The sequence below is a fragment of the Anopheles darlingi genome, chromosome 2 (genome assembly GCF_943734745.1).
Source record: "Anopheles darlingi chromosome 2, idAnoDarlMG_H_01, whole genome shotgun sequence".
In the NCBI taxonomy this organism is placed as follows: Eukaryota; Metazoa; Arthropoda; class Insecta; order Diptera; family Culicidae; genus Anopheles; species Anopheles darlingi.
In genome coordinates this window covers 39,245,097-39,269,402 of record NC_064874.1, presented here as the reverse complement: position 1 = coordinate 39,269,402, position 24,306 = coordinate 39,245,097, and the positions used below count along the sequence as shown (strand labels likewise).

Genomic DNA, 24,306 nt, shown 5'->3' with positions numbered 1-24,306 from the left:
TCGTTCCCATCCGGTATTCATACCAAGTTCTTGTCAATTATTTCGATTCCATCCACTGCTTTGGCTCTGCGCCTTGATTACATTCCCTACGTGTGTTTCCTTAGCTCTCGCGAAACAAGAATATAAGTGACCTAATAAAAAAAACTCTCAAACTAAGCTAAAATGCAACAAGTTTTAGGTGATTAAGCAAAACTGAAGTTAACTCAAAATGTAACCTAGTTGTCGTTCCTATTTTATACATTTTTGTTTGAAAACTGAACCTCACTACAACACTGCGATACCAAGTCTGTTATACTACATATGTTGATGTACGATACCCTCTGAACTTCTAATTTCATCATTTTGTATCGTATCAATCGAGATATTCAATTGATGCCCTTTATAGTATTTACTGCACTAAGCATCAAACAGATTATAACAATTTCGCTTTGCCCGTAGCGATTCTCAGAGCCCTCATCCTACACCGCGCACACATTTCCGAGGAGCATTTCAAGCGTAGGTTTCTTTTCGTTGATAAGCATAAAGCCATGCTATCGCAGGGTAAAAACCGAAGAAAGGATTGTTCCCGTTATAGCCAATCCCAAGTTCAACACAGATGATGTTACAACAAATTACATTACTGATGAATTTTCGGTTGTTTCATTCCCCAGAACTGTAAACGAGCAGCGGAAAACGCGAAAATTATGCTCTAAATCTAAAACTCTGAACCTTATAGCACTTCCCCTTGGATTCTTGGAATCCTGCCACAAGCTATTTGCCGTACGAATGTTGCAGAGCGAAATGATGCGATTAGGCATTTCCTAAACACAGCACAGTACGCTTACCATCAACACCACCACCTCCGCCTGCAGCAAGTTGCTTGTGGTGATCGTCCGTTGATTCCATTTTTGGCTAAGAGATTTTATATATCGCTTGCAATAGACTTCGCGTGTTACTGCTATCACCTCTGTATGTTTTTTGTTTTTCTCATCCTTTTTGGTGCCCTTTATACTAAACATTAAATAACTACCGAGTTTTGCTGACCAGTGGTGGAGTTATTCGATGCTGTTCCACCGACGGAACTGGCAGCGTTTCCGTCACCTCCTTCGGCCAGCTGCTGACCCGGTTCGACTTCGCGCAGCTTTCGGAATGTTTTCCACTGACCCGTGTTGTAATCGAGCGTTATCAGCGATTCGACCAGCATCAACGCGGTACGGTCATCGGCTTGAGGTACTTTTTCCTGTAAAACATTATCCGCATTAGCCAGCTGTTCCTCTATGCCGGAGCAGTAATGCAGTGTGTAAGAATACTCACAATGCTTTCGTTCAGTTTGATCGTCACGATATTCTCCGGGTTTGGTCGCGGATTGTTCCGGTAACCGGCCATGAAACCGATAATTATTGCCTTCTCTAAGCGTGAAACACGGTTCGCGCGCTTAAACATATCGTGCGCCTCCATGTAATACTTGCTCTGTAGATCGGATCCGATTGGGAAGAGATTAGAATGATTCGTATACGGCACATGGCTGCTTTAGTAGACATAGAATAGCGTTCACTTACAGAAATCGATAGTCCTTTCCTGGCTCCCGCTTGTTGTCCTTGCTGTTGCTGTTGCTGCTGGTTACCGCCACCGCCTTGAGATTGTTGTTGTATTGTGACGGTAGCACCGCCACCTGTACCAGCAACCAAAGACTGTCCGACCCGCTGAATCTGCGTACCAGCAGTTTGTTGCGGTTGCTGTACGAGCTGTATTGTTGTACCGCCGGTTCGCTGCGATCCCGGTGCTTGGAATTGTATCGTGTGCTGCTGCTGCTGGGTTTGCTGTTGCTGAGGGATCTGGGTGATTAGTGTTCTGCAGGCCGTCGTTGATGTATCCACCAGCTTCTGTTGACCACCGGGACGCTGAACGAGAGTAATGCCTTGCGGAAGTATTGTTTTCACATTGTTCGTTCCCGCCTGCCGGAAAATCACTTGCTGCTTTATTTGCTGCTGTTGCTGCTGTTGTTGTTGCTGCTGTTGCTGCTGAGAAATGTTCGTTATGAGGGCCGGTATAGTGGATGTTTGCTGCGGCTGCTGAACGACCATCGTGGTGCCAGTTTGCTGTTGTCCACCGGCTGGCTGTATGACTACGGGCGTCAATGCCGGGATATTCTGGTGCAGGGACCCGGTGGGAACGAGCGCCGGAATTTGGCTGAGCTTTGTATCGGGCTCCGTTTTCACTAAACCAGGCGGACCGGTCAGAATCGTGGTACCGCCCAAACTGGACATATTCGCAATCGGTAGCTGCTGGTACACGGCATTACCGGACGAATCGAACGTGCGTATAATGACGCCACCTTTCTGCGCGTACGGAACGTTCGCATTCGCCAGGATGATCGTGTTTCCCTTCACATTCGGCGACATAACAACTTGCGCATACTTTGGCTGCTGACCGATGATCGTGGCATTTGCCTGCATCGCTTGCTGCTGCTGTTGCTGTTGCTGTTGCTGTTGCTGTTGGAGTTGCTGTTGCTGCTGAAGAATCTGAGCCACGGAGGTCGTTATGCCGGAGGAAGGCGGATTCTGCGCCGTGATCGTTATCGTCCGTTTCTGCGGTACAGCCGTTGGTGTGATTTGCAGTTGACTAGACTGACTCTGGACCGTTTGCTGCTGTACCGGTTGAATGTTCAGTATTGTCGGTTGCACGTTACTGGTCGACATTTGCGTTGAGATAAGCGGCGGCATATTCTGAAGCAGCTGGTTGTTGCCAAGCGAAACGGTGGGCGCCGTTTTGATTTGCACGATCCGGGTTGGCTGCGCAGTCGATACCTGTTGCGATTGTAGTTGCTGCTGCTGCTGTTGCTGTTGTTGCTGCTGATGTTGCAGCAGTTGCTGTTGATGCTGGGCACGGGATATGGTCGTGGTGAGTGTTGGTGTACCGGCCGAATTCACACTCGACACGATGCGCTGAATGTTGAGCTGCTTGCCAGGCGTGCTCGTGTTCAGCACGTACGAAGTAAGTGGAGGCTTCTGTTGAATGATCGTTGCTCCGGCCGTCGCACTCGTCGTCGGTGGTGCAACCTGCTTCGTGGTGAATAGAATATTGCCACCGCGATTAATAATGGTCGTCGATTTTGGTATCGAGTGAAGCGATGTTCCTGGAGCGATCGATTCGGACGATAGAATCTCAATCTTCGACTGCGCATTCGCGCTGCTGCTTGTGACAGCTGCAGCCGCGGCCGCCGCGGCACTGATCGTTTTGCCGGTTGACTTCTGTATGATCTGTACACCGGTCGAACCGGGTGTTGTAGACGATTGCGTTTGAAGGATCGTTTTGGTTTGCTTCGTGGCCAGTGGTATGGTGCGTACCAACGATGGTGGCTGCGATGCGAGCGTGACGGTCGAACTGACTGAAGAAATGCCCGGCTCTGCCTTCACTAACGTAGCTGTAAGCGTTTTCGTGTTGGGATAAGCGAGTGGTGGTACCGGAGCCGAAGAAGATGTCGCTACCGTGCTGACCGCAATCGATGTGGGTGGCGTTATCAAGGTAATCGTTCCCTTGCTGTCCTCCTCCTGATCGATTTCCATCGCCTCCTCCGCCTTGACCGTTGCCGTTGGCTGAGGTTGCTGTTGGGAGGTTATTGTCGATTGTGTTGCCGTGGCCGGCTTCTGTGGAGGGGCCGTCAACGATTGTTGCTGTTGTTGTTGCTGCTGTTGTTGTGGCTGCGATTGCTGGGACTGTGAAGTGTTAGCAATGGATGAAGTTACGATGCTGGTCGTCGATTCCTTACTGCCCGACGTAGCCGGCATCGGTGTGGCCGGTTGGCTGTACACCGTCGATGTAGTGGACAACCCAGCCGCATAATCCGGTGTCGTAGTGACCTCCGCGGCGGTCGTGGTCGGAGTGCTGGGAGTAGCAGGTTTGGAATCGATAACACTTTGGGTCTGCTGCTCGGCCACCTTCTTAGCCTGCTCTTCGCGTTCCTGCTCACGTTTCCGCTTCTTGGCGGCCGCATAGCCCAGCGGTTGCTCAGTGATTTCGAGCAGCTTGATGCCACCATCTTTCCGACCGGCCGGTGGTCGGCTTATAGCGGGACGCGACTGACCCGCCGCTGCCGGCGGCGATCGGAAACCACCGGTTGGCACGCGAGACGGTATACCCTTCAATGGGGTCGTATCGGTCATCTTACGCGGAATGCCACGTGACCGTAAAGGCACTGTTGGTGCTGATATCTTCTTCAGGCAACTCTGCGCATCGGACGACTTCTGGAGCAGTTCCGCGCGCAGGGCCGCACTCTTCGGCTTGCGCTTAAGCGTGAAGTGTTTCACCGGCGCGGCCTGTTGCCCAACGACGGACACCAGGGCGGATTTGTTCAGATACTGGCACTCGAGCGGCAGCAAACCATTGTCGGCACTTTTCACTACCAATCTTCGTAGCTCTGTCACCATATCGGTGAAGATCGGTCGAGTTTCCTCGTAGTCCGAGATCTCTGTGTTGAGTGAACCGGTCGTCGGTAGCGTTTTGATCGTTTCCGCTATCATAGACACCCATAATTCCGAGTCAATGCCGGCTACTTCGATCACCTCTTCCAATTCGGTTTTCCACTAAAATTGAAAAAGAAGGAAACATTTAATAAAAAAAATCGACCCACAAACGGTATCAACGCGATGATCGATGGGCTGGAATGGACCATCTCCTACTCATCTCGAGCCGCCGCATCTCATCTTGATGTTTTTGTTGTTTGTTTACAACCCCCGGCCCCCGCCAGTTTTGCCGCCATCGAGTTGGCCGGGGGAATTCCTGTTGCCGTCCGGCCACAAAACGCCAAATCTAATCAAACAGAATGCTAGCTAACGATGTGGATGGTAATTGAGACTCTCGAGTGTCGCTGCAATTGAGACGCTTTTCTGCGATGCTCGCCATACGGTGCGGCGGTAGCAGCGAATCGCGAACCCACACTAGTGCGCACACACAACTACAAGCATTTTTAACGATTTTGTATGTTTTCAATCTTGCCACAGCAGCAAAACTAACACGAAATTGTGCACAATCCGCAAGACCGAACCCCGCGTCTTGGCCGGACCGCGGACACTCCTATCTTGAGCAAAACGGTGACACCAACGCGTAGCGCCCGCTTCCCCCGCCCACCTTGCGGGCGAGACAACTACTATCATATGCGCGCAAGCCAAGACGAACATCCGGCGCTACGTCGTCAGCCCCGCGCCCCGTTCTCGTTGCTCACCACCCCACCACGCTCCTCCGCTTCCAACCAACCTACGCAATGACCGCTCGTTGGCGCTCACCGGACCCCGTTCGGTCCATCCGTTCGTTCCAGCGACGCGTCGAGGCACGCGCCCGACGCACTACACACACGACACACGGAGATATCGACGACAAGCTTCGCTTCGCTACGCTTACCTCTTCGACGATCCGCCGCGGAATCTGAAAGAAACTGAGCAGCAGTTTCAGCTTGACCTGCGTCTGCAGATCCGGAAAACATTCTTTTATGTTGCGCAGCACTTCCTTGTTCAACTGGGACGTAATTGAGCCGCTAATCCATGAATCGTTCGATGTTCCAAGCTTATTATGTAGCCACAGAGAAATATCGCAATCTCGCACGCCTGCCATCTTGAATAAAACTCGCAGCAAAAAAAAAACGCAGACGGACCGCGTCACAAAAATTTTCGCCCTGCCATCTTGGATTTGACAGTGACAGCCGAGGGGAGTGCCCCCGATAGCACGTTTTGGAAAACTCCAATATTCAATAAAATAAGAAAATGCACTCAGTTTAGTCGCACATCATCTCCCCATTTATCCATTACTCATACTTTTTGGTAAAAACATGCCTGGATCTGTTTCGTTTCTTCAGGAAAAAGAGTTTCATTCGTTGCAACGGTCAAAGTTTGAAAATGTTCATTTTTGACACTGACGCGGAAGTTTGACGTTTCGGGTGAATCAGCATCAACAACAACGCCCGACCTGGAGTTTTCGCTTTGTTCGATGTTTTCCGACGAAATCCTTTTATTTTAGTGCCAGGTCCTTAAACTACGGTAGTGTTTAGTGCAATTACGTACAAATGAAGCCACTAGTGTATTATTTCCTGCTGGCCACTTGGCTATGTGCGGGTAAGGACAAAAATTCCGCCGCGCCTCTCTCGCACTCGGGACAGGGCGTGTCCGTGGGAGAATTCATTAGCACCCTCGCCTTTAAGGAGCATTAAGGCTTAATTTGAATGGCGCGAATGGCTAATGAGCTTCGTTTGTCCTTTCGTTACAGCGCCATGCTTAAGTGCGGGCAGAAATTTCACCATTCCGAAAATCCTGCAAGGATCGTGGTTCTCCTGGGAGACGGGCCAGCCGACGCTGACCGTGCTGGATGATCACACGATGTCTGATCGGGGGGAGATCATAAAGATGGAACGATCGGGATCCAACTATACGTTTATATTCCGCGGCAAACGGTGCTACCACTGCGTACATGCATTCCCAAGAACGCCCAACATCTTCGAAAAGTTCGAATGTAAGACGCGCATCTCGTATTGCAGACGTCCTTGGAATGTTTGCTTGATCGAGAACTTTTGTTTCATGTCTTTCTAGCTGCCTGTGTCACGCTGGATGGCAATCAGGAACCCACGATCGACCGCGTCTGTCGCGGAATCACGAACGATCAGCAATTGATTACGCTGTTCAACGAGAACTACGTGCCAGTCAATTGTCGATCATCTTTGGAAGGAGTATGGCAGTTTGCGTATCAAAACCGCTTCCGATTCACTGGCGAGTGCGATCATCCGGATGCTAGGATCCACTCCTGCCAACAGGCCGGAACGCAGTTTTTGATTTCCAACGAAAAATTCAACATATCGTACAAACAGTGTATAGGTATGGCCAACACGTTCAAAGGAGTGGTTGAGTACAGCTGCCTAGGCGATTGGTTTATTGGCAAGAATCATTATTTTGCCGTCGCCAACACGAAGGAATCGCGAAAGGACGAAAAGTATCGCTGTTTCCTGAAGAACCGTGACGATGATCTGTACCTTGGGGTGTCGATAACGGCTGAGTGCAATACCCTGAAAACGGTCGAAAAATCACCGGAACGTTTACGGATAACTCCCGTGAAGGCAGAAGTCGTTGAGCCCGGTTGTCGGTTTCCACAGAATTTCACCGGAGAGTGGATCAACACGGCTAACGTCGATGGTGATGTGAGGATCAATGAAACGCACATCGTGGAAACGTACAAACCGGATCAGTCTCGTTATCGTCGAACGATTTATATATGCCGCGAACAGCGAGACACGCGTATCATGATGGCTCGGCTGACGGTCGACGGATGTCAGACGGATTACGTCTGCTTCGATTTTGTGCCGAAACACCATAACATCATCCGGTACCGGAAAGGGTTGGCGGTGATTCAGGACGATTTCTCGACCGTCTGCTCGTGGAAACAGTTCCCGAACAAAGAAGAGTGGCGCTACGATTTGCTGCTGTCCGCCAAACCCGTCCCGATTAGGTGTCCCGTGGCGGGAAAGTTTAACTTTACGCAAAAAGGTGAAGCCCCGTTCCGGACACGAATCATCGGAGGTGTCACACTGAGCCCGCGTCCCGATATAAACTGCAAGCAGAATATTTCCGATTTCTCCGTGTGCGACGGGGAACAGAAGGAAATGGCGATCGATGCCGATTACTGCCTGTCCGTGGATCATCTTGGACGACCGGTTGATATTTACAGTGATCCAGATTACCGGATGAAGTGTATCGGCTTCTGGCAGGAGAATCTCAAATCGTATCTCATCACCTACGACGATCTCGATCCGCTCTCGAAGTACCGTTGCTGGGTGTATCAGAGGGCGGACCTGAATCGGGTGCTAATGTCGCAGGCCGTAGGAGCATTCTGCAATATCCGACAGGACGTGACGTCATGGAACTACACCGAAGGAGCAGTCGTCGCGATCGATATGACCGAGTACGAACGTGAGCGCGATCAGTGCCCCATGCACTTCGATGACGGTGCGAACCCGTGGAAGGAAACGGAGAACGTGATTACCGTGTTTCCGTGGGTAATCTATAGCTCGACCGCACCATTCAGTAGTGCGCTCACTTCGTTCATAATCTCTTTAGCAGCGGTGCTTTTGAAAGTATTCTTTTAAAAGTATTGCTTCCTTTTACTCTCATGCTTCTACACTGAGCATCTCTTCGAATCCGTCCATTACTACTCACGCCTTGGGGCGAGTAGCACGTGCCTTCGATTCCATTCGTTTAGATGTAAGTGACATGTGTAGGTAAGAATCAGTTGGAAATAAATAAATCTCTTGAATAGTAGTGACGCTACTACCTCATTTTAATGGTGCTTCCGAGAGTTGTTTCCGTTCGCCCCAGCATCTCCCGCTTCGCTCCGTTTCCGGTTCCCTCAATCGTATTGCACAATCTTGCACGTTAGTTCGTAACCTGCGAATATATTAATGACGTCAGCCGGTTTCGACCAGTATATGCTTGGTTCATTTACAATGGAATGCTGAGGGGACAGAGCGTACAACAAATGCTTTTTAGGCAAATGAGCCACGCACGCGAACCTGCTTATCGATGAATGCTATTTTTAAAATCAATCGCTTATTTCTGCCGAATTTGCATTAAAATGGAACCGTTTTTAGCTAAAGTCGATTATCGTCCCGGATGTGGGCAGAATAAAAGGACGTTCTCATCCTTTCTTCACTTGAAATGATTTTCTCAGCATATCTCGCGATAACGGCCAACTGAAACGAGTCAACCTCTCTCAACGCTACCTACTATTATACACCCCTTTCCTCCCCTTGTCCGGCTGACAGCTGACACACGCGTGCTCCGCGGGGCCCAACAAAAAATTACCAAAAAAAAAATGCAGCAACTCGCTACTCCGCCGACGCATAAACTTACCCCTTTACCAACGCAATCAGCGCACTAAAACGGGTAGTAAACTTGCCGCCCCAGCTGGTTGAGACCGGTTGATTGCACTGTGCAACACGCAGTAGGCATCGAGGGATTTTCAGCCGCAGCAGCAGCAGCACCGAAGAAGAAGGAGGGGAGTCCGGGGTCCGTGTTAAAAATGAGGATTTTCTTTTCCTTCGACGCCGCCGTAACGCGGGTGGGGGGCAGTGGTGGTGATGGTGGTCGTCGTGGTCGTCGTTATTGCCTTTGCCTTGATAGGAGGGGTCCACCGCCACCGAGGTGCAGCAGCTAAGACGAGCGAGCCCCACGTTTGCCGCCTCGTCGTCGGAGAAACTTTCAAAACGATTTTGGCCAGTGACGGTGCTGGTCGTGCTGCTTTTCTATTCGACGTGAAACCGTGGGTCCCCTCCCCACTCCCTGCCCCCTGTCTATCTCTGTTCAGGTCAGATTGTGCTCAAGAAACAAGAACGAGAGTTCCTAGCAACAACAACTAGTCAACTGTCCGCGGTGTCCGTTGTCTGGCCCGGAGGCTGGTCAGGCCCACGAGATCCGGGCTTTGTGTAGGGAAGGATTGTCGCTACTGCTTCTCGGTAAAGTAAACTCTGCGAGAGAAGCATCGTAGACGAGCAAATTAGTGCAATACGCAACCTGTCTCAGTATTGTGCGCGCGGGTTTGCCGTGGCAGAAGAAAGTGCCCGTCCGCGAGTACCGTGATTGTGATTCGTTTTGTGAGCGTTTTTCTTTTCGGGTCGATTCAGAGCATTAAGCTGAGCTAAAAGGGGTAAAAAAACCAGAAACGAAAACAAATCTTTCAGTCCAAAGGTGCGGAACGAGGTGCGTAAAATTGGCGAGACGCGAGAAGAAGGTCAAATATTGATGTTCCGCGCTACAATAACAAAGCGCTGTCAAAGTGACCATATGATCTGAAGGGGGCAAACCAGAGAAGAAGGAGCCAGAGAGAACGATTGCGCAAATCCACGGCAGGGATGCGGGGTGTGTGGTGCTGGTGGTGCCAGTAAAGCGAAAACGAGAAGAACCGCTAGCCAGTGACGAATGTAAAGTGATCTTGCAACTCTACAAACAAACGGGACTGTGGGGGGGAAGTGGCCGCTAGAACGAGAACAGAAAGAAACCGCTACAGAGCACGTGTGATTCGCTGTGTTCTCGGCAGGTGTGCGATCGGTGTGCCTGTGTTTGTGAGAATCGCGTAACCACTTACCAACCAGCCATTGGTCTACATTGATCGGAAGGATTTTCCGTTTCTTCCGCAACAACAAGTAGTCGCTTCTCTCATTCATCAACATCCCTACGCAACGGACAGACTTCTAGAATCTTCGCTCGACACTTTTCTAACGGTAAGCGGATACTCATTTGACGCATAACTTCGTCAGCCTTATCACACATCAAACCGCCTTCCCCTACAGCCTTGGCTCCGCCACTCACTTTCCGTGTCGCCGTAGTACACACGACTCCTCTGCAAGAAAAGCCACCAGCAGCACGGTCACCCGCGATTCGCGGTTAGTCGACCCCCCTTTCCCCTTACCCTGCTTGTCTGTCTCATCACACAACAGTAAACACAAATAGCTGGTCCAGCGAACTTGCCAGGTTACTTAACAAGCGAGCGAGCGAACGAACGTGCTGTGTGGAAATCTCGGTTCGAATCCTTGCCCGATGGCCTTGCCGGTACGGATTGGAGCGATTGGTGTCGCAAAATATTAGCCACAGATGACGGGCCCATACCGGCCCATCGGCAATGGGTCCGAGGACAACCGTGGATCTGCCTTACCTCGAAGCTCAAAACGCGCCTGGCCAGAAAGTAGAAGATGTCAACGACGTCACAAACGGCGCGTGATACCCGCGATGGCGCTACTCTCACTCTCGTCGCCCTATCCTCACAACAACGGTGTTGCATCACATTGCGCGCACCGCATCTCACAAAATCTATGCTGTTGTTGTTGTTGCTTGAGGGTTGATTTTTATGATTTTCCATTTCATTCCTCCACCCCGCTCTGAGCTCTCTTCTGCTGCTCAAGGGCTTCAAGGCGGCAGGCGGTGGATGCACTTGAAAATGAAACTGCATTTCACCGAGATAACATATCTGTTAGTCTGGTAAATAGTGATGCATCGGGCGTGGGGGAGCAGTAATTCCACTTAAGCGGTTGTACCATTCATTCAATAGTAGTTCAATCGCTAAATAGTACAAGCTGTTCAATCCAATTAAAATTCTCCTTTTCCAATCTACGTGTACGCTACGTACCATCATTCAAACGTTAAATCTAATCAGTAAAGCAACACGTAAGCTTCTCAGAGTCCTATCAGCAAAGGAATGGTGGGTTCCAGCGTTAGTTGCCGCCTTACGCAAAAGTCGCAAAATCATTTAGCGTGGTTATGCAAACTCATTCATAGTGGCTATGAGAATACTACAACGAAAGCATTATACAAATTGTTTGTACCGAGTATTCTTCCGAGTGTACTTCAAGCAGTTTTTGAAATGGTTGTCTAGATCAATTTAACCGTAATGTTGTATACTGTTTTATGTTATGAATTAACTAACATTGTAATGAAAGCGTTATTAATCGAAGGCAGCAATTGAAACATGACTCAACGCTGCCAAAATAAACGAACAAACAAACAAACTATATGTCTAGGTGTCCTTAAGAATCTTCAGAGCATTTAGAACCTAAGGTAAAAAACCAAAACATACACCTCAACCGATTCAAATAATTTTAGCGGTTATCCATTTCAAAATTATGCGGTTAGATAACCGATAGAATGAGCCGGTCACAGAAATACATGTGGAAAGTGGAGGAGGGGTGGTTAGGGAGCGAGTACATACCTAGTACATCGCTTGTACCTCCCCCCGTCCCTTCCAGCTAGATAAAAAGATGATTTAGACATAATAATTGTCCCAAAAACATACACACCTTTTTAGTTAAATATCTTTGAAAAATACGTTATAAACGTTAAATAGTGCTATTACGGAAGAGGAGAGGGAGATGCCATTACATTTTCATTGTCGAAAGATAATATTTGGGTAGTTTTTCGCACCATAAATCGATTTAATCTCATGTTTAAGGTTCTTGTTCATTCCACTGGTTATTTAACCGCCAAATTTTGAAATGTTCGGCCCCTAAATGTATGCAATTAGAATCGGTTAGCCTACCGAATCGGTTGAGGTGTATATATTGGTTTTTTACCGAACCTAATATTAGTGCTTTGGTTTGCTCGACTACTTCTCTGCTAAGTGATTTTTTTCGCTATCGCGTTGGCATTCCACCTGAAAAACATGAGTTTATTAGGAATTGGTCCAATACAACGCATTTTGAATGCTATTGTCTACCAGGAGCGGTAATATTGTGTAATGCAACTATTTGGTGGGATTAAAATGTGTCACAAAGGCCACATGATCCAATATCGTACTTTTCATCTAAAGAAATATCGCAATTTTACTTGAAGGACACGCAAATTATGCATTTCAAGTGAAGCTTAATTTATGCAATGTATCGCAATTCACTCAGTAACTCTAGATATTGTTGCTGGCTAAAGAAATAGTCTGATGTTGACCTATATTTTAATACATTTGCGTTTTTGTTTCGACGTCACACACGGAACATTTCGCAAATGAAAACATTCATCGAATGAATTGTGAAATTTTGAAAAACATAATACAAGACGCTACAGAAAGACCACTTTTGTTTCGTGTGAAGTGTCAGACCGACACATACATCGTTCAGCAGAAGGTATTTCTTTGTTCTTTTACCGCAGGTACCATTCTTGCCGTTATTCCCCAGGTAGGCCATGCCTCGGGCTCTCCCTACTTTTATCAATGATCTCATCATCTAAGAGAGAAACTAATATTACCGGTGTGACACAACATTGCACTTGACGCACTGTAGCTGTTGATTTTCTAACACCGGAAAGAAATAAATCCCCCAGGCCCAGCTTATCACTCGGCTAGCATCGTAAATTCATCCGGTTACCCAAAGGCACTTCAACGATTGACGTTTTCCTGTTGGAATCGTCCCAAAAACCATTCCCCACCATAGAGCGAGCAGATCACTCGAGCAACGACTGACACGCGGGCCGCCGTGGTTCCGGGTACGTGCCACTGGGCCGTTCTGCCGGTGGAATATGGTTATTGAGTTGTTGCTTTACATGTTTATTGGCTCCTTCTGCGCGGTAAACGCATCCAAAGAAATAGCTTGAAACAGCGATCAAGCATTGCTACATTGATCGCGCTCCCCACATGGTTTGTTGTGGTTGGCACTCGCTACAATGCACACAACGAAGCAGATCCGGATACGGAACCACACCACAGCGAGGGCCGTACGTAACGTTCAAAGCAAAATGGTCCGCAATATGCATTTTTCGCCTAAGCATCAGCAGATCATTTAAGGTCGTACAGTGACCGAGTGCAAGACGTGAAAATGGACCCCAACGGCGCCCAATCTTAAACGTACCGGTGCAAAACAGTTGCCAGATCGTCGCAGTTTTGAAAACTTTTACAATCAGTTCTTCAACTATCATTGATTTGATCGATTGTGAAGTCGAGCGGCTTGCGGCTCGACTCGGAATCGTAATGCTCTACTGACGGCACACGATCGATAATCAGTCATCATCATTGGCTCTATGCGCAACGGACGCACGCACGCACAAGCCAGCCATCGGGCAGTAATGGTTGCAAATGGCAAACCGAGAAACAACAGACATCTTTTATTGCTCCTTACGAAGGTTACATCACACACGGACATTGTTGTTACTACAGCGCGTGTGATTTGGTGTGTATCTGTCTGTGCGTTTGTATCTTTTTTGGAACGGGTTACTCGCCGACATGTGTGTTACATATGTTATCGAATTGATCGCTTAACAATGATGCTTTTCGCTGGGGCGATTGTGCACTCGCCGATGCGATTTTGGGCCTAGGCATTGGCTACCACTACTGCCCTCTCTTACTGTTACTCAATTAGCTGCAAAACGTATGTTTATGGTTGAATCTCGAATGAATAATTATGGCTTCGATAGCCTTATAGTGTCTTACCTTATGATTCGAAGCTAAACTTTTATTTTTTCTACTCTCTGCTATCTGTTCTACTTCTATGTCCACAAACTACAGTTCGATATCGTGAAGTGAACTACTTCAACTGTATGCTGGATCATATCCGGTCAAATGCCATCCATCCAGCGAAAATACCTGGAAACTCTCGCAAACCCATACACGTGACTGCTCTATATACGACGTTCCCCCTGCTGGAATGCGACGATGGCGTCATCATCCTTTCTATTGCCCCTTACCTCGCCCGTAATGCGGCTCGACGCGCCAGGTTCTATGCCATTGGATCACGTGATAGTGGGATGACGTACTCTGGCTCCTGATTGGCCATAAACCAAATGCATCCATGTCGCACCATCTCTCATCTCTTATTGCTTATGTATTGTTGCTTATGTGTTGTTGCTTATGTTGCTTATGTTGCTTATGTTACAATGATGATAACTTTAGAACAGACTTTAGAAGCGCTGCTGTTTTCGTAAGGGGGATGTCATATAGCGTCATTCCGCAATCAGCAAAATACTTTCGCAAAAATTGTTTTCAACATTTCATACACGGAACAGAGAATGGCCTTCAAATAGTTTCAAAACTGAAGACAGTTTGTTCCGTTTCAACGGAACGATAACTCGTCATCGCTCAAGGTTCGAATTGTTTAAAGCATACGCTGTCTGTGAAAGTGTCGCAGCAGCATGACCACCAACCTTGGCTTAGCAATAATAACCTTGATGTCTCAACGCCATGGCCGATACGATAACAAGTAACCGAAAAACCGGCACCACCATAGCGCACAGTGCATTCCAATCAAGTGCATCCGTTCCGTTACATCCAATCAATCGGTCGAATGACTGAGGACGATAACGATGTTGGATCGCCCAGCTCAACTCGTACCGGTATCTGTACTGTCTGTAGCGTCATAGTCGATTGCACCGTGCGCCCAGAATGGTAGCTTCTGGAGTATTTGCTCAATGTGTGGTGTTGCTCACCTTTAGCCACCACCAACCACCAAACGTAACACGCTGCTCGCTCTAACCTCTTTCCAAGTCCGTTCTATGTTCGGTGCTTTTGCAAGAAGTGATCTCATTACCACCGGAGACCGGTCAATCGAGACTTCTGGTACGGTGGCAATACTGTGTGGCAACGAGCTGCTTGGCTTCGTACGATTCGTGTGGCGCACCACACTGTCATCAGCGTCGTCAGCCCCAGTCCCCAATGCGGCACGATCCATGTGCTTCTTGGTCGCAGGCTTGGACGCACACAAACTCCCGAAATCGAATCGCCAGCCGCAGCAGCAGCAGCAGCAGCAGAACTTGGTCAAGCCAGGCCAGACCAGGCCAGTCCATAGAGCCAACCGGGGGATTGCATTAAGTGAACGAAACATGATGCGATGATGCCGTGCGGTGTGTTAGCGGGTTGGCTAAATGAACCTGGAGATCGTCGCACAACGCTTCCACACTTGAGCGCACCGCTCATCTCAGGTGTGGTTGGGCAAGGCGCGATCGCAACCGCCCCAGCATGCCCGGTGGAGAGACAAGTGTGTCCGAGTGTAGGCACAAAGATGTCTTACCACGTGCCGTGCGGTCTGTGTTTTGCGATGCAACTCGCAATCGATACCAGTTTGCTGCCGAGGATCATGTCGCTAGCTAGACCTAGAAGACCTGTACCATACGATGCTTTATGAACATGGCGTGGTTTTAAGAATGGCAGAGGCTCTTCTCGAGTCAAATAAGATATCACATTTATTCACTTTAATGTTGTCGAATTTTTACAACGCGGTAATTGAGCAACGAGCCGGATCTTCGGGTCGTCCGGATCGATGATTCTGCTCGATGCGGATCGCCGCTGATCGTGTGCTGATGACCTCGGTTCAGCGTTTACAGTTAAGTGTGCGCCGGTTTGGGGTTGGGCCGGAGTGAATGAGACACATACCACATACAACGATGATCACAACACCCTGCGCTCTCTGTGCTGCTGCTGAGCTGTGCGAGCTTGAGAGTTGTTTCGATTCAAACAAATCAACACCCCGGGCTCGTATCAATGCTTCTCCCCACCCTCCCTCCCTTACACGGTGACGTAACTTTCACTTTCTACCACCCGGCTGGTGGTCGTCTCCACCGGGCAGGCGGGCTGATGATGAGCGAGCGGAGCGAGGGTTGACGACGGAGATGACGACGCACCGCACCGCACCACCACCTCAGTTACCTGCGTAACTGGCTCCGCGTCATCGCGCGCGGCCATGCCAAGCCACGCAGAGGGATGTACCGCGTGTGTGTGTGATCACACATACGCACGCACACCGAAACCAGATGTCTTGTGGTGTGTCTTTTGTAGTTCCTGATGCTTCCTACCCTCTAACCAATTCGGCAATTACGAGACTCGTCGACGGTGACAACGACGACGACGACGACCTGGAGGTGCGTTCCAGGTGCGTTCGCGCGCAAACCATATATAGCGCTGTTCCTCCCAGCATCGAGCGGCCATTTGGTGGCTCTCGCCAAACCGTAAATACACTCTCCTGGCATCCTCCTGGTCACTGCTATACTGCTCTCGGGAGGGCACGCGGCACGGCCGATTTGGGCCTTACGATTTTTCCTGTGATCGTGATCTTCACCACCACCACCACCACCACTCCGCTCGCTGGTCGCATACACATCGAACCAAGGAGGAATGTGTTGTGTGTTGCGTTTTCTCTTTCATCGTCCGCGAAGGAAGTAGGACATTTGTTGTGTTGAGTGGTGGTGGCGGCGGCGGCATGGTCACCAGTCGCCATGTGCAGTAGTACGTACACGCGGGAACACGTTGCTGCACCGTCGACTGTGGGGCTACTTTCGCATGGAATACACGTGAAGCCACATGAGACGGGACAGGACGGGAGCAAAGTGGCGACGATATACCAATCAGACGCATACAAATCGACCGCCCGACCGACCGACAGAAGACCACGTCAGAGCGCTGAAGTCAGGTTGCTTGAAACGCATGTTTATGGTCCATTGTTTTACGAGGTGCGAGCGGCGTGTATGCTACTCCCTATCCTGCCAGGGGTGGAACACATTGTAGCACCGAACGTGGTCCGGTCATCCGCGTATGCGTATCGATGGCGATTTGCTGATTGATTGACTGGGAGTGGCGCTCAGCTGGTTGGTGGTTTGTGCATTATGCAGACGCCTGCTGTGATTGTGTTCCGCGTTGTCATTACTAATGGTGTTGTTATCAATCAAAGCACTCATAAGAATGCGATCTTTCAGTTGCTTTACGCTCTTATCTACTATTCTTCTGTACCATCATCCAACCATATTTGCGCCGCAATAGAGCAAAATATGCTACTACGGATACTCTCTCGCGAGGGGGTTTAATAACAATTAGCGTTGCTCCGAATTTTGACCGCTCCTGAAGCTGAAAAGAAGAAGGGAAAATGGATTGATGGATGCGTGGTGTGGATCTCTCAACTCAACAGAGATAGCACGTTGATACGAGCGAGGCCCCGTCCCCCGATAACTACCACCATCAAGCGGCCATTGGCGTGTAATGTGGGTCATCAAAAGTAGTTTCACTTTTTCGAATTTTGCGCGGCACTTTCACGACACACACACACACACAGCGCGACGATCACGATCGCGCGCGACTACAACGACACCGCAGGCAACGATGATGATGATGATGATAGTGTTGTGTTGTGGTGTTGTCCTCTTGCGACTTGAGGTGAGATCGAGTCAACGAAGACGATCCCCAAACGACTCGACCTGGTGTGCGTGCGTGTCTGGAGCTCTATTTTGTCAAAACGCGTGGGGGTAAGGGGGCGGACGCAGAAGGGGGACAATCACCTTCTACCACCGCACCGGGACGCACGACAGAGAAGTAGGTTAGGAGGAGGCATTCCTTTGCGACGGCGTGCTCAATGGCCACACGATGACGATATGACGAGGAATGTATCAGTGTGAAAGGTTGGCTTTTTGGGAAGTTTTCTTCGCGTTTCTCGCGATCTTGACTGTGTGTGCGCGGGCTCCCGGTCCGGTCGTGGTCACGGAAACGCGGAAGATGTAGTCGCAAGTCTCACTAACTCACTCGCGTTGTCTCTCTTTCTCTATTCCCCCCGTCTGCGCGCTTGGTCATCACTCCCTTATTGGCTTTCCTTTTCGGCAATTTTATCTTTCTGTCTCCATGCCATGGAGGGTCTATACCATCTCCACCAGCAAGTAGAAGTAGAAACCCCAGACCTGGGCGGTCGGCTCTTGCAGAGGCGCATTTCAGGCGCGTAGCAACAACAACGTAGCAGCAGCAGCAGCAGCAGCAGCAGCAGCAGCAGCGAGCAGAACGGCGAGCAACACAGAGAGAGAGAGAGACCCCGCGCGCGACTCAAGCATTTTTGCTCGTTTTTGGAGCGATATTTTTAAATCCCAACACAAAACCGGACCTCGGACGGGCGGCGAATGGCCGTATCGTGAGAACCGGACCTCGGACCTCGGACCTGGCCTAGCCTGGCCTGGCCTAGCCGGGCACATTGAGGGGAGGCCCATTGATCGATCCTTTCTCCCTGGATCGATTCGCGTCGTGTGTCGTGTTTGTCGTGTGTCGGTGGTCGGCGGTTGGCGTTGCGTAAAGCTGACCTTCGTTGTACTTTTATCTGTCCGCGCGCGCGCGCTGGACGCTGGGGTCGCTGCCATGTTCTTGGATCGGATCCGATCGGATCGGAACGGTTGGTAGTACCTAAACGCACAGCGCGAGAGGTCCTTCGCATATTGGAGAAATATTATCGTAATGGCGTAATGCACACACACGCCAGGGAGAGAGAGAGAGAGAGACAGAGCCCAACGTTGTAAAGAATGGCAACACCAGGTGTAAGCCATCGCGATGGACACACGGCATTGGGGCGCGCCCATCGTCGTCGTCGTCGTTGTTGCCGCCGTTGCTCTATATGTGCGACATTCATCACACACAGCCACACGATCACTCTTCTCACCCGATTCGACCTTCATTCGCGATCGTATAAAAGATGAGCTTCACGCGGAGGACACGCGGCTTGCTCGCTCTCACCGGCCCCAGCATTATGGCGGCCCTTTACGACGATAGCCTTAGCCCTGACCACAGCCCCTGTTGCTGCTGCAAGTTAGAAAACTGGATTTCGGTCACACCGGCGATGCTTCGATCGAACGAGTTCCAAAGTCTCCGGATTCGAATCAATCGATCGGTTTCCCCTCCACCCCTGCACGTGACCGCCAAACGGGTGTGATGGTGACGATGGCCTCCGTCCTCCGCTTGACACTGGCTTTTCAGTGGATGGTGGTCGACCCTACCGAAGGACTCGGACTCCTCCTCCTCCTCGGGCTCCTTGCCTTGGGTTTCGTCACGGAAAAAAGGCCATCCCACATTTGGCCATCGCCAGGCGCGGGGCCCAGTGGAGGCCATCATTTCCAAATTGTCTTCTCGAGAGAGAGAGAGAGAGCGATCGCGCGCTCGGCCCCCGGAGGTCGACCAGTGATGATGCCTCGAGAAGGGGACCGCAGGGCATGATGATGGTGGTGGTGGCAGGAATTGGAAATCGGCGTCATTTTTCATCGAGATGCAAATTTATCCAACCCTGAAGACATTGACCCGCTTCTTTCCCGTTAAGACGGGCTTTCTGGGCTAGTAGAAGGGTAGAGGGCGAGTTGCGGTGGGCGGGGGTTGTTAGAAATGACCGATTCTACACTGCCGATGACCATCACCAGACCGGACCCGGACCCCAGAGACCAGAGACAGAGAGGCGGCGGCGGCATTTTTGAGGATTTTTTCGCCGTTTGATTAAGTGTGCGGCATATACACAATCCGCCGCTGACGTCGTCGTCGTCGTTGTCGTCGTCGTCGGTCAATAAAAGTTTCAAATTATCCTCCAAAATATTCACCATTCACAGCCCCAGCGCGCGCCCGTGAAGACCACCGGACCACCGACTCACTCACCGACCACCAACCGGTCGCGTTCCGTCGTATTACGACATCGCGCCCGTCGTCCGTCAGCCTTCGCTGAGATCTTGTGTGTCGCGTGTGTCTGTGTGTGTGTATTTGTCTCTGTAGGATTCGGTGGTTTGTGGCTTGGCCCATCGTGTCTCATTGAGAAGTTTTACAACCGGGGGACCGGCAATCGCCGGTGTGATCGCGATGGTGACGATCCAACCGGGTACCGCTAGATAGATCCGCAAGATGAGCTGAGGGAGCGAGTAAGATGATGGATGGAAAACTATCTCGCGATCTCGCTGAAGAACCTTATTACCCCGACGACCACGACGGATGTTTGTTCTGAGCGACAGACAAAAAGGACAGACCCGCCCAGACTAACTAGCCGAGGGATGGGCTGAGGCCGTTTTTGAATAATAAATTTGTTCATCCCATTCCTACCAAGCTGTGGCTGGCAATCGCATGGCCAGCGGTTAGCAACAGCCGCGATTAGGAGGCGATGATCTGGCTTCTTAGCAGGCGCGCGCGCGCGCGGTGCGTTCCCATGGTGAGGGGCTTTCGATATGCTTTTAGCACATTTGACGACGACGACGACGACGACGACACGCGAGTGTCCACGGCCTGGTGTTGTCAACCCTCATTCCTCCCTCTAAAACACAATCACCTAGGGAGAAGTGGTCGGAGGAGGAAGAGGAGGAGAAGGGGTCGTCAGTTTCTCACCTCGCCCAGTGCAAAGTGACAACCGCTAAAAAGACGAAAAAAAGCAAATACTCCAAAATGGTTCAAAGATGAAAATTATGACGAGGAAACAATGCGAGGAGACACGCCTAGACAGAGAGAGCGAGAGAGACCTGTCTGTCTAATGGGCTGGTGGACAGGGCAGGACCGAGGCAGCAGAGGGTAGACCAGACAGAGTGTCTTATGCGCAAACATTTAGCTTGGCATGGATTGGCCTCGCCTCTCGGTGGTCGCTCATGAATAAATAGTTCCGCCAATCGCAGCAGTGGCCCAGGGGGACCCACCGTGGCATTAGTATTCCATCCAGGATGTGGTGTGGCGGAATCCGGTACTCCGGTGGTGTGGCGCGAGGCGTGATCGCGACCACATGTTATGACCATGTACGGCGGAACGCTGCGGCTTCTAATGAGCAGCTCGGGGGGGATGGCGGGTTTTGTTGCTGTTGGGACCAGCCTTCCCAGGCCATCCTTTATCATCCCAAACACTGGCCGTGGCTATCACAACGGCCTAGTAGTTGCTCTAGAGGCGCGCGTGCACACAGCAGGCCAGGACAAAGCTGGAATTTAAATTCGTGGCAAAACAAAACAGATCAAAACAAAAAAAAGAAGTAGCCCCCCGTTCCAAGAAACCCAACACTGATTCACTACCAACGATGGCCGCCGCCGTCTGGTTAAGCGGGGACGTACAACACCCGGTTTTAGCTATTTTTCACGCCAATAATGAACCCGGAACCACGGCGGCGGCGGCGGCAGTGGTGATGATGGTGTTTGACGCGGTACGCGGTGGCATAAACAAACAAGATGGTTCCGGTGCCCCCGGATTCTGGACACTCACACACAGATGAATGCAACGAGGGATAGACACGACGGGGGGATAAACAATGTCGAATTGTGGTCAGTTTGCGAGAGAGTGTGTACGCGCCACTGTATGGCGGTTCTATTTTGGTACCATTTAGCAGACATTGCACTCGTTTGGATGATACTTATGGGGGGTAAAGTGGGGCTACCCATTCTCGGTCATCGCTGAGACGAGCTAGGATTTTCCCGAGGTACTCTGGACTCCAGCGCGAGCAAGCGGTTGTGGGGACGGTTGGAAAAGGTGAGAAGCGCGAGGGGTACTAATTGCTGATTGCGTAGCGGTTTGTGTGGTAGCATAAACTGTAAATCTTCGCTCCAATGAGATCCACTTCAGGTCTCTCTAGTGAAAAATGTGTTGCCGGAGCGGAATTGACCGTGACAGGTACAATTTTGACCTTTTGATTCATACACTTTTAACAGTTAATCAATGGGTGCATGCTACACATTGGTTTTTTATTTAAGTCTTGAAGTGTTTGTTGGGCTGTCCTTCTTCATTTAGCACGCAGAGTTCCAGAAAAACACATACAAATTCGTTGAGGTGAACCAGAAGAAGAATAATCTATTATACGTATCGCATTCCTCATTAACGCATAGATGACTACGTCTTATTGGTAGCTGCGGTAGTGTTGCCCATAGCTACCATGTCAGATGAGCATTCATTGTTAAGCTAGTAACAAACTTGAATATGCTTGACGTAACTCTATGACGTATCCCTATTGTATCTGTGGTAATATTCTTGTTAACTGTTAACTCTATGTTTAATAAATTTGATGGGACGTGAGATATTTTTTCAAAAAGAAACTAGCATTAAAACACGACTAATAGACAAACCATTTAACGAAACTTTCGTAACGATTCGCAGTGTTGGTATAGCTGTCCTGACATGCTGATGAACATTCATAATTAAGCTAGTAGCAACATTAAATATGGTTGACGTAACGCAATAACGCATCGTATAGTTTATCTGTTTTTAGGTTTGCATTTAAATAATTGAATGAAAGTGACCTAAAACGTATTCGCTTGACGAACACCACAAGTATATTCTGTTCCCCACACAAGAAATGTGTCCCTCTCAAAACACAACAGTATTCGTTCGATACTCATAACGAAAGGGAGGATAGTATTTCTGTTGTTCAGATTCAAAAGAGACCAAAAGAGTCCAATATGAAAACGCCCGTATTACCGTCAGTCATGAGCCATTTCAAAATGGCGTATTGGCGCTATGTGTAAGTCCCTTGGCTGTGAACCAGCTACGATGGGAAAGATGGCACTGATAACGCACACTGAATGATGTCATCGCTATGTTTGTACGGCCACCATTTTCCTTGCCTTCGGTTTCAAATGGCAGCCGCAAGGTTCATGTGTTTTTATTCAATTCCAGAGCAACTAAAAAAAAATGGCTCGCACCAAGCAAACTCCCCGCTCTCTGGAATCTTTTGTTGTGGGGTTGACTTGGCCACAGGGTCTATTTTTAGCCGGTTCTCCGGTTGTAGAAACGGATGCGACAGCAGTTTGCCACTGTAAGGGCGCCGACGTTTTTGCCAGCCCCTCCTCATCCAACTTGATGAAATTTCGTTCCATAACGCCACAATAAACTTTGGACTGCCAACGGACCATCCTCTATTCAATTTAGAATATGCTGTGTTATGCCGTCGTTTCTTTTTTCACTTTCTTGAACTGTAATATAAGCTGTAACTAATACAAATATAAGGAATAACTGTTTGTAGGACTTTGTCATTTATTTTGTATAATGGATCATTGCCGTAGACTATTCAATGTTGTGTGCTGTAACCGATTATATGAGTTACGCGAGTTAATAAGCAATAGATATTTGTATAGAAATAGAAAACATGTAGGTTCCCTGTCTAAAACTCTCTTGTGATTATAATGACCAGCTGAAATGAGAGCGACAACAGATAGAATATACTGTTTTTTTAAAAGATCCCTTATATTTATCTCTTATTTAATAAAATCTGGATCATCGAGTATCTCCATAACCAAATAGCATGGATTTTAAAAATAATAGAAATCTTAGCTAACTTTATATTAACTCATATTTATATTTTAAAACATTGGATTTATTCTTAACAAATTAGTATGCAATCAAAAACACTTTGTAGTATTTTTGTGTTCGCTGATAATCGAACGGTTGATGCAATACCATCTTAATCTCAACAATGCTTCAAGTAGCCTATTTTAATGAGAATATACTTGTGTTTGCAGCGCCGAGTCCCTCGATACAAGGGTTCCAGGGTAGGAAGAAATTCCTGTGCTCTCTATCCTCTCTATTCTCTGTCCTGTTTATATTCTTTCCTCTTAATAAATACGGCCTTGTCCGTAATGTTCCAACAAAAAAAAAATTGCGTTCTCTGCTCCAAACTGCTATAAAAACTCATTAATCCCTTGCGTATTACAGCAATATTACTGTGGGTCATTTAAAAGCTCATGTCACATTTAAAACAAACTCGTTTGTTAGCGATGTTAGTTCATCGACCAATATTGTAACTTGTACTGATAATATATAGGTTTGGATGAAGAAATGTTGTCCAACATGTTAGGATGCATAATTTGAAGCGGCGCCTTCAAGAGCGGCTCCTGTTGGGTTATAACAGACATGCAGCGTCGATATCCGTTGAGTACGGCGAGAAACTGACAATGCGCGGCTGTGATGTGTAACACAGCACATACAGTTTACCGGATTTAGACTGATCCGTGGCTGTTCCACCATGTGGCATCAACCCGAATGTGACTCATTGCGCCAATGATGTATGATTTGTGAGGATTTTTTTTATTTCTATTTCACTCAAAATTGAAAAAGATCTCAGCCGGAGTTTGATCCATCAACCGACCGGCGGCGGACGAT

At 49.0% G+C, this 24,306-nt stretch overlaps 3 protein-coding genes across 3 annotated transcripts in view; 2 read left to right on the top strand and 1 right to left on the bottom strand.

Moving 5' to 3' along the window:
• LOC125948520 (negative elongation factor A) overlaps positions 1–5,609 on the bottom strand; it is a 6,075-nt gene extending 466 nt beyond the window's left edge. Inside the window, exons 1-4 of the mRNA XM_049674688.1 lie at positions 5,377–5,609; positions 1,539–4,562; positions 1,294–1,449; positions 1–1,219 (exon numbers count right to left, since the gene is read on the bottom strand). The exon at positions 1–1,219 is cut by the window's left edge and continues 466 nt beyond it. Of these exons, the coding sequence (XP_049530645.1) occupies positions 998–1,219; positions 1,294–1,449; positions 1,539–4,562; positions 5,377–5,586 (3,612 nt within the window). The 5' untranslated portion in view covers positions 5,587–5,609 and the 3' untranslated portion in view covers positions 1–997. The remainder of the gene's footprint in view (positions 1,220–1,293; positions 1,450–1,538; positions 4,563–5,376) is intronic.
• Positions 5,610–5,910: 301 nt separating this feature from the next.
• Positions 5,911–8,273, top strand: LOC125948552 (uncharacterized). The gene is made up of 3 exons (XM_049674743.1): positions 5,911–6,083; positions 6,235–6,477; positions 6,555–8,273. The coding sequence occupies exons 1-3, from the start codon at positions 6,035–6,037 to the stop codon at positions 8,099–8,101; spliced, it is 1,839 nt and encodes a 612-aa protein (XP_049530700.1). The 5' UTR covers positions 5,911–6,034; the 3' UTR covers positions 8,102–8,273.
• Positions 8,274–9,020: 747 nt separating this feature from the next.
• LOC125948525 (3-hydroxy-3-methylglutaryl-coenzyme A reductase) overlaps positions 9,021–24,306 on the top strand; it is a 39,703-nt gene continuing 24,417 nt past the window's right edge. Inside the window, exon 1 of the mRNA XM_049674698.1 lies at positions 9,021–10,231. The gene's annotated coding sequence lies outside the window, so the exon portion shown is untranslated. The remainder of the gene's footprint in view (positions 10,232–24,306) is intronic.

Coding starts and splice junctions, on each gene's coding strand:
- LOC125948552 (XM_049674743.1), top strand. CDS start 6,035: ATGAAGCCACTAGTGTATTATTTCCTGCTGGCCACTTGGCTATGTGCG. Junction 6,084..6,234: donor GGCCACTTGGCTATGTGCGG/GTAAGGACAAAA, acceptor CTTTCGTTACAG/CGCCATGCTTAAGTGCGGGC. Junction 6,478..6,554: donor CATCTTCGAAAAGTTCGAAT/GTAAGACGCGCA, acceptor ATGTCTTTCTAG/CTGCCTGTGTCACGCTGGAT.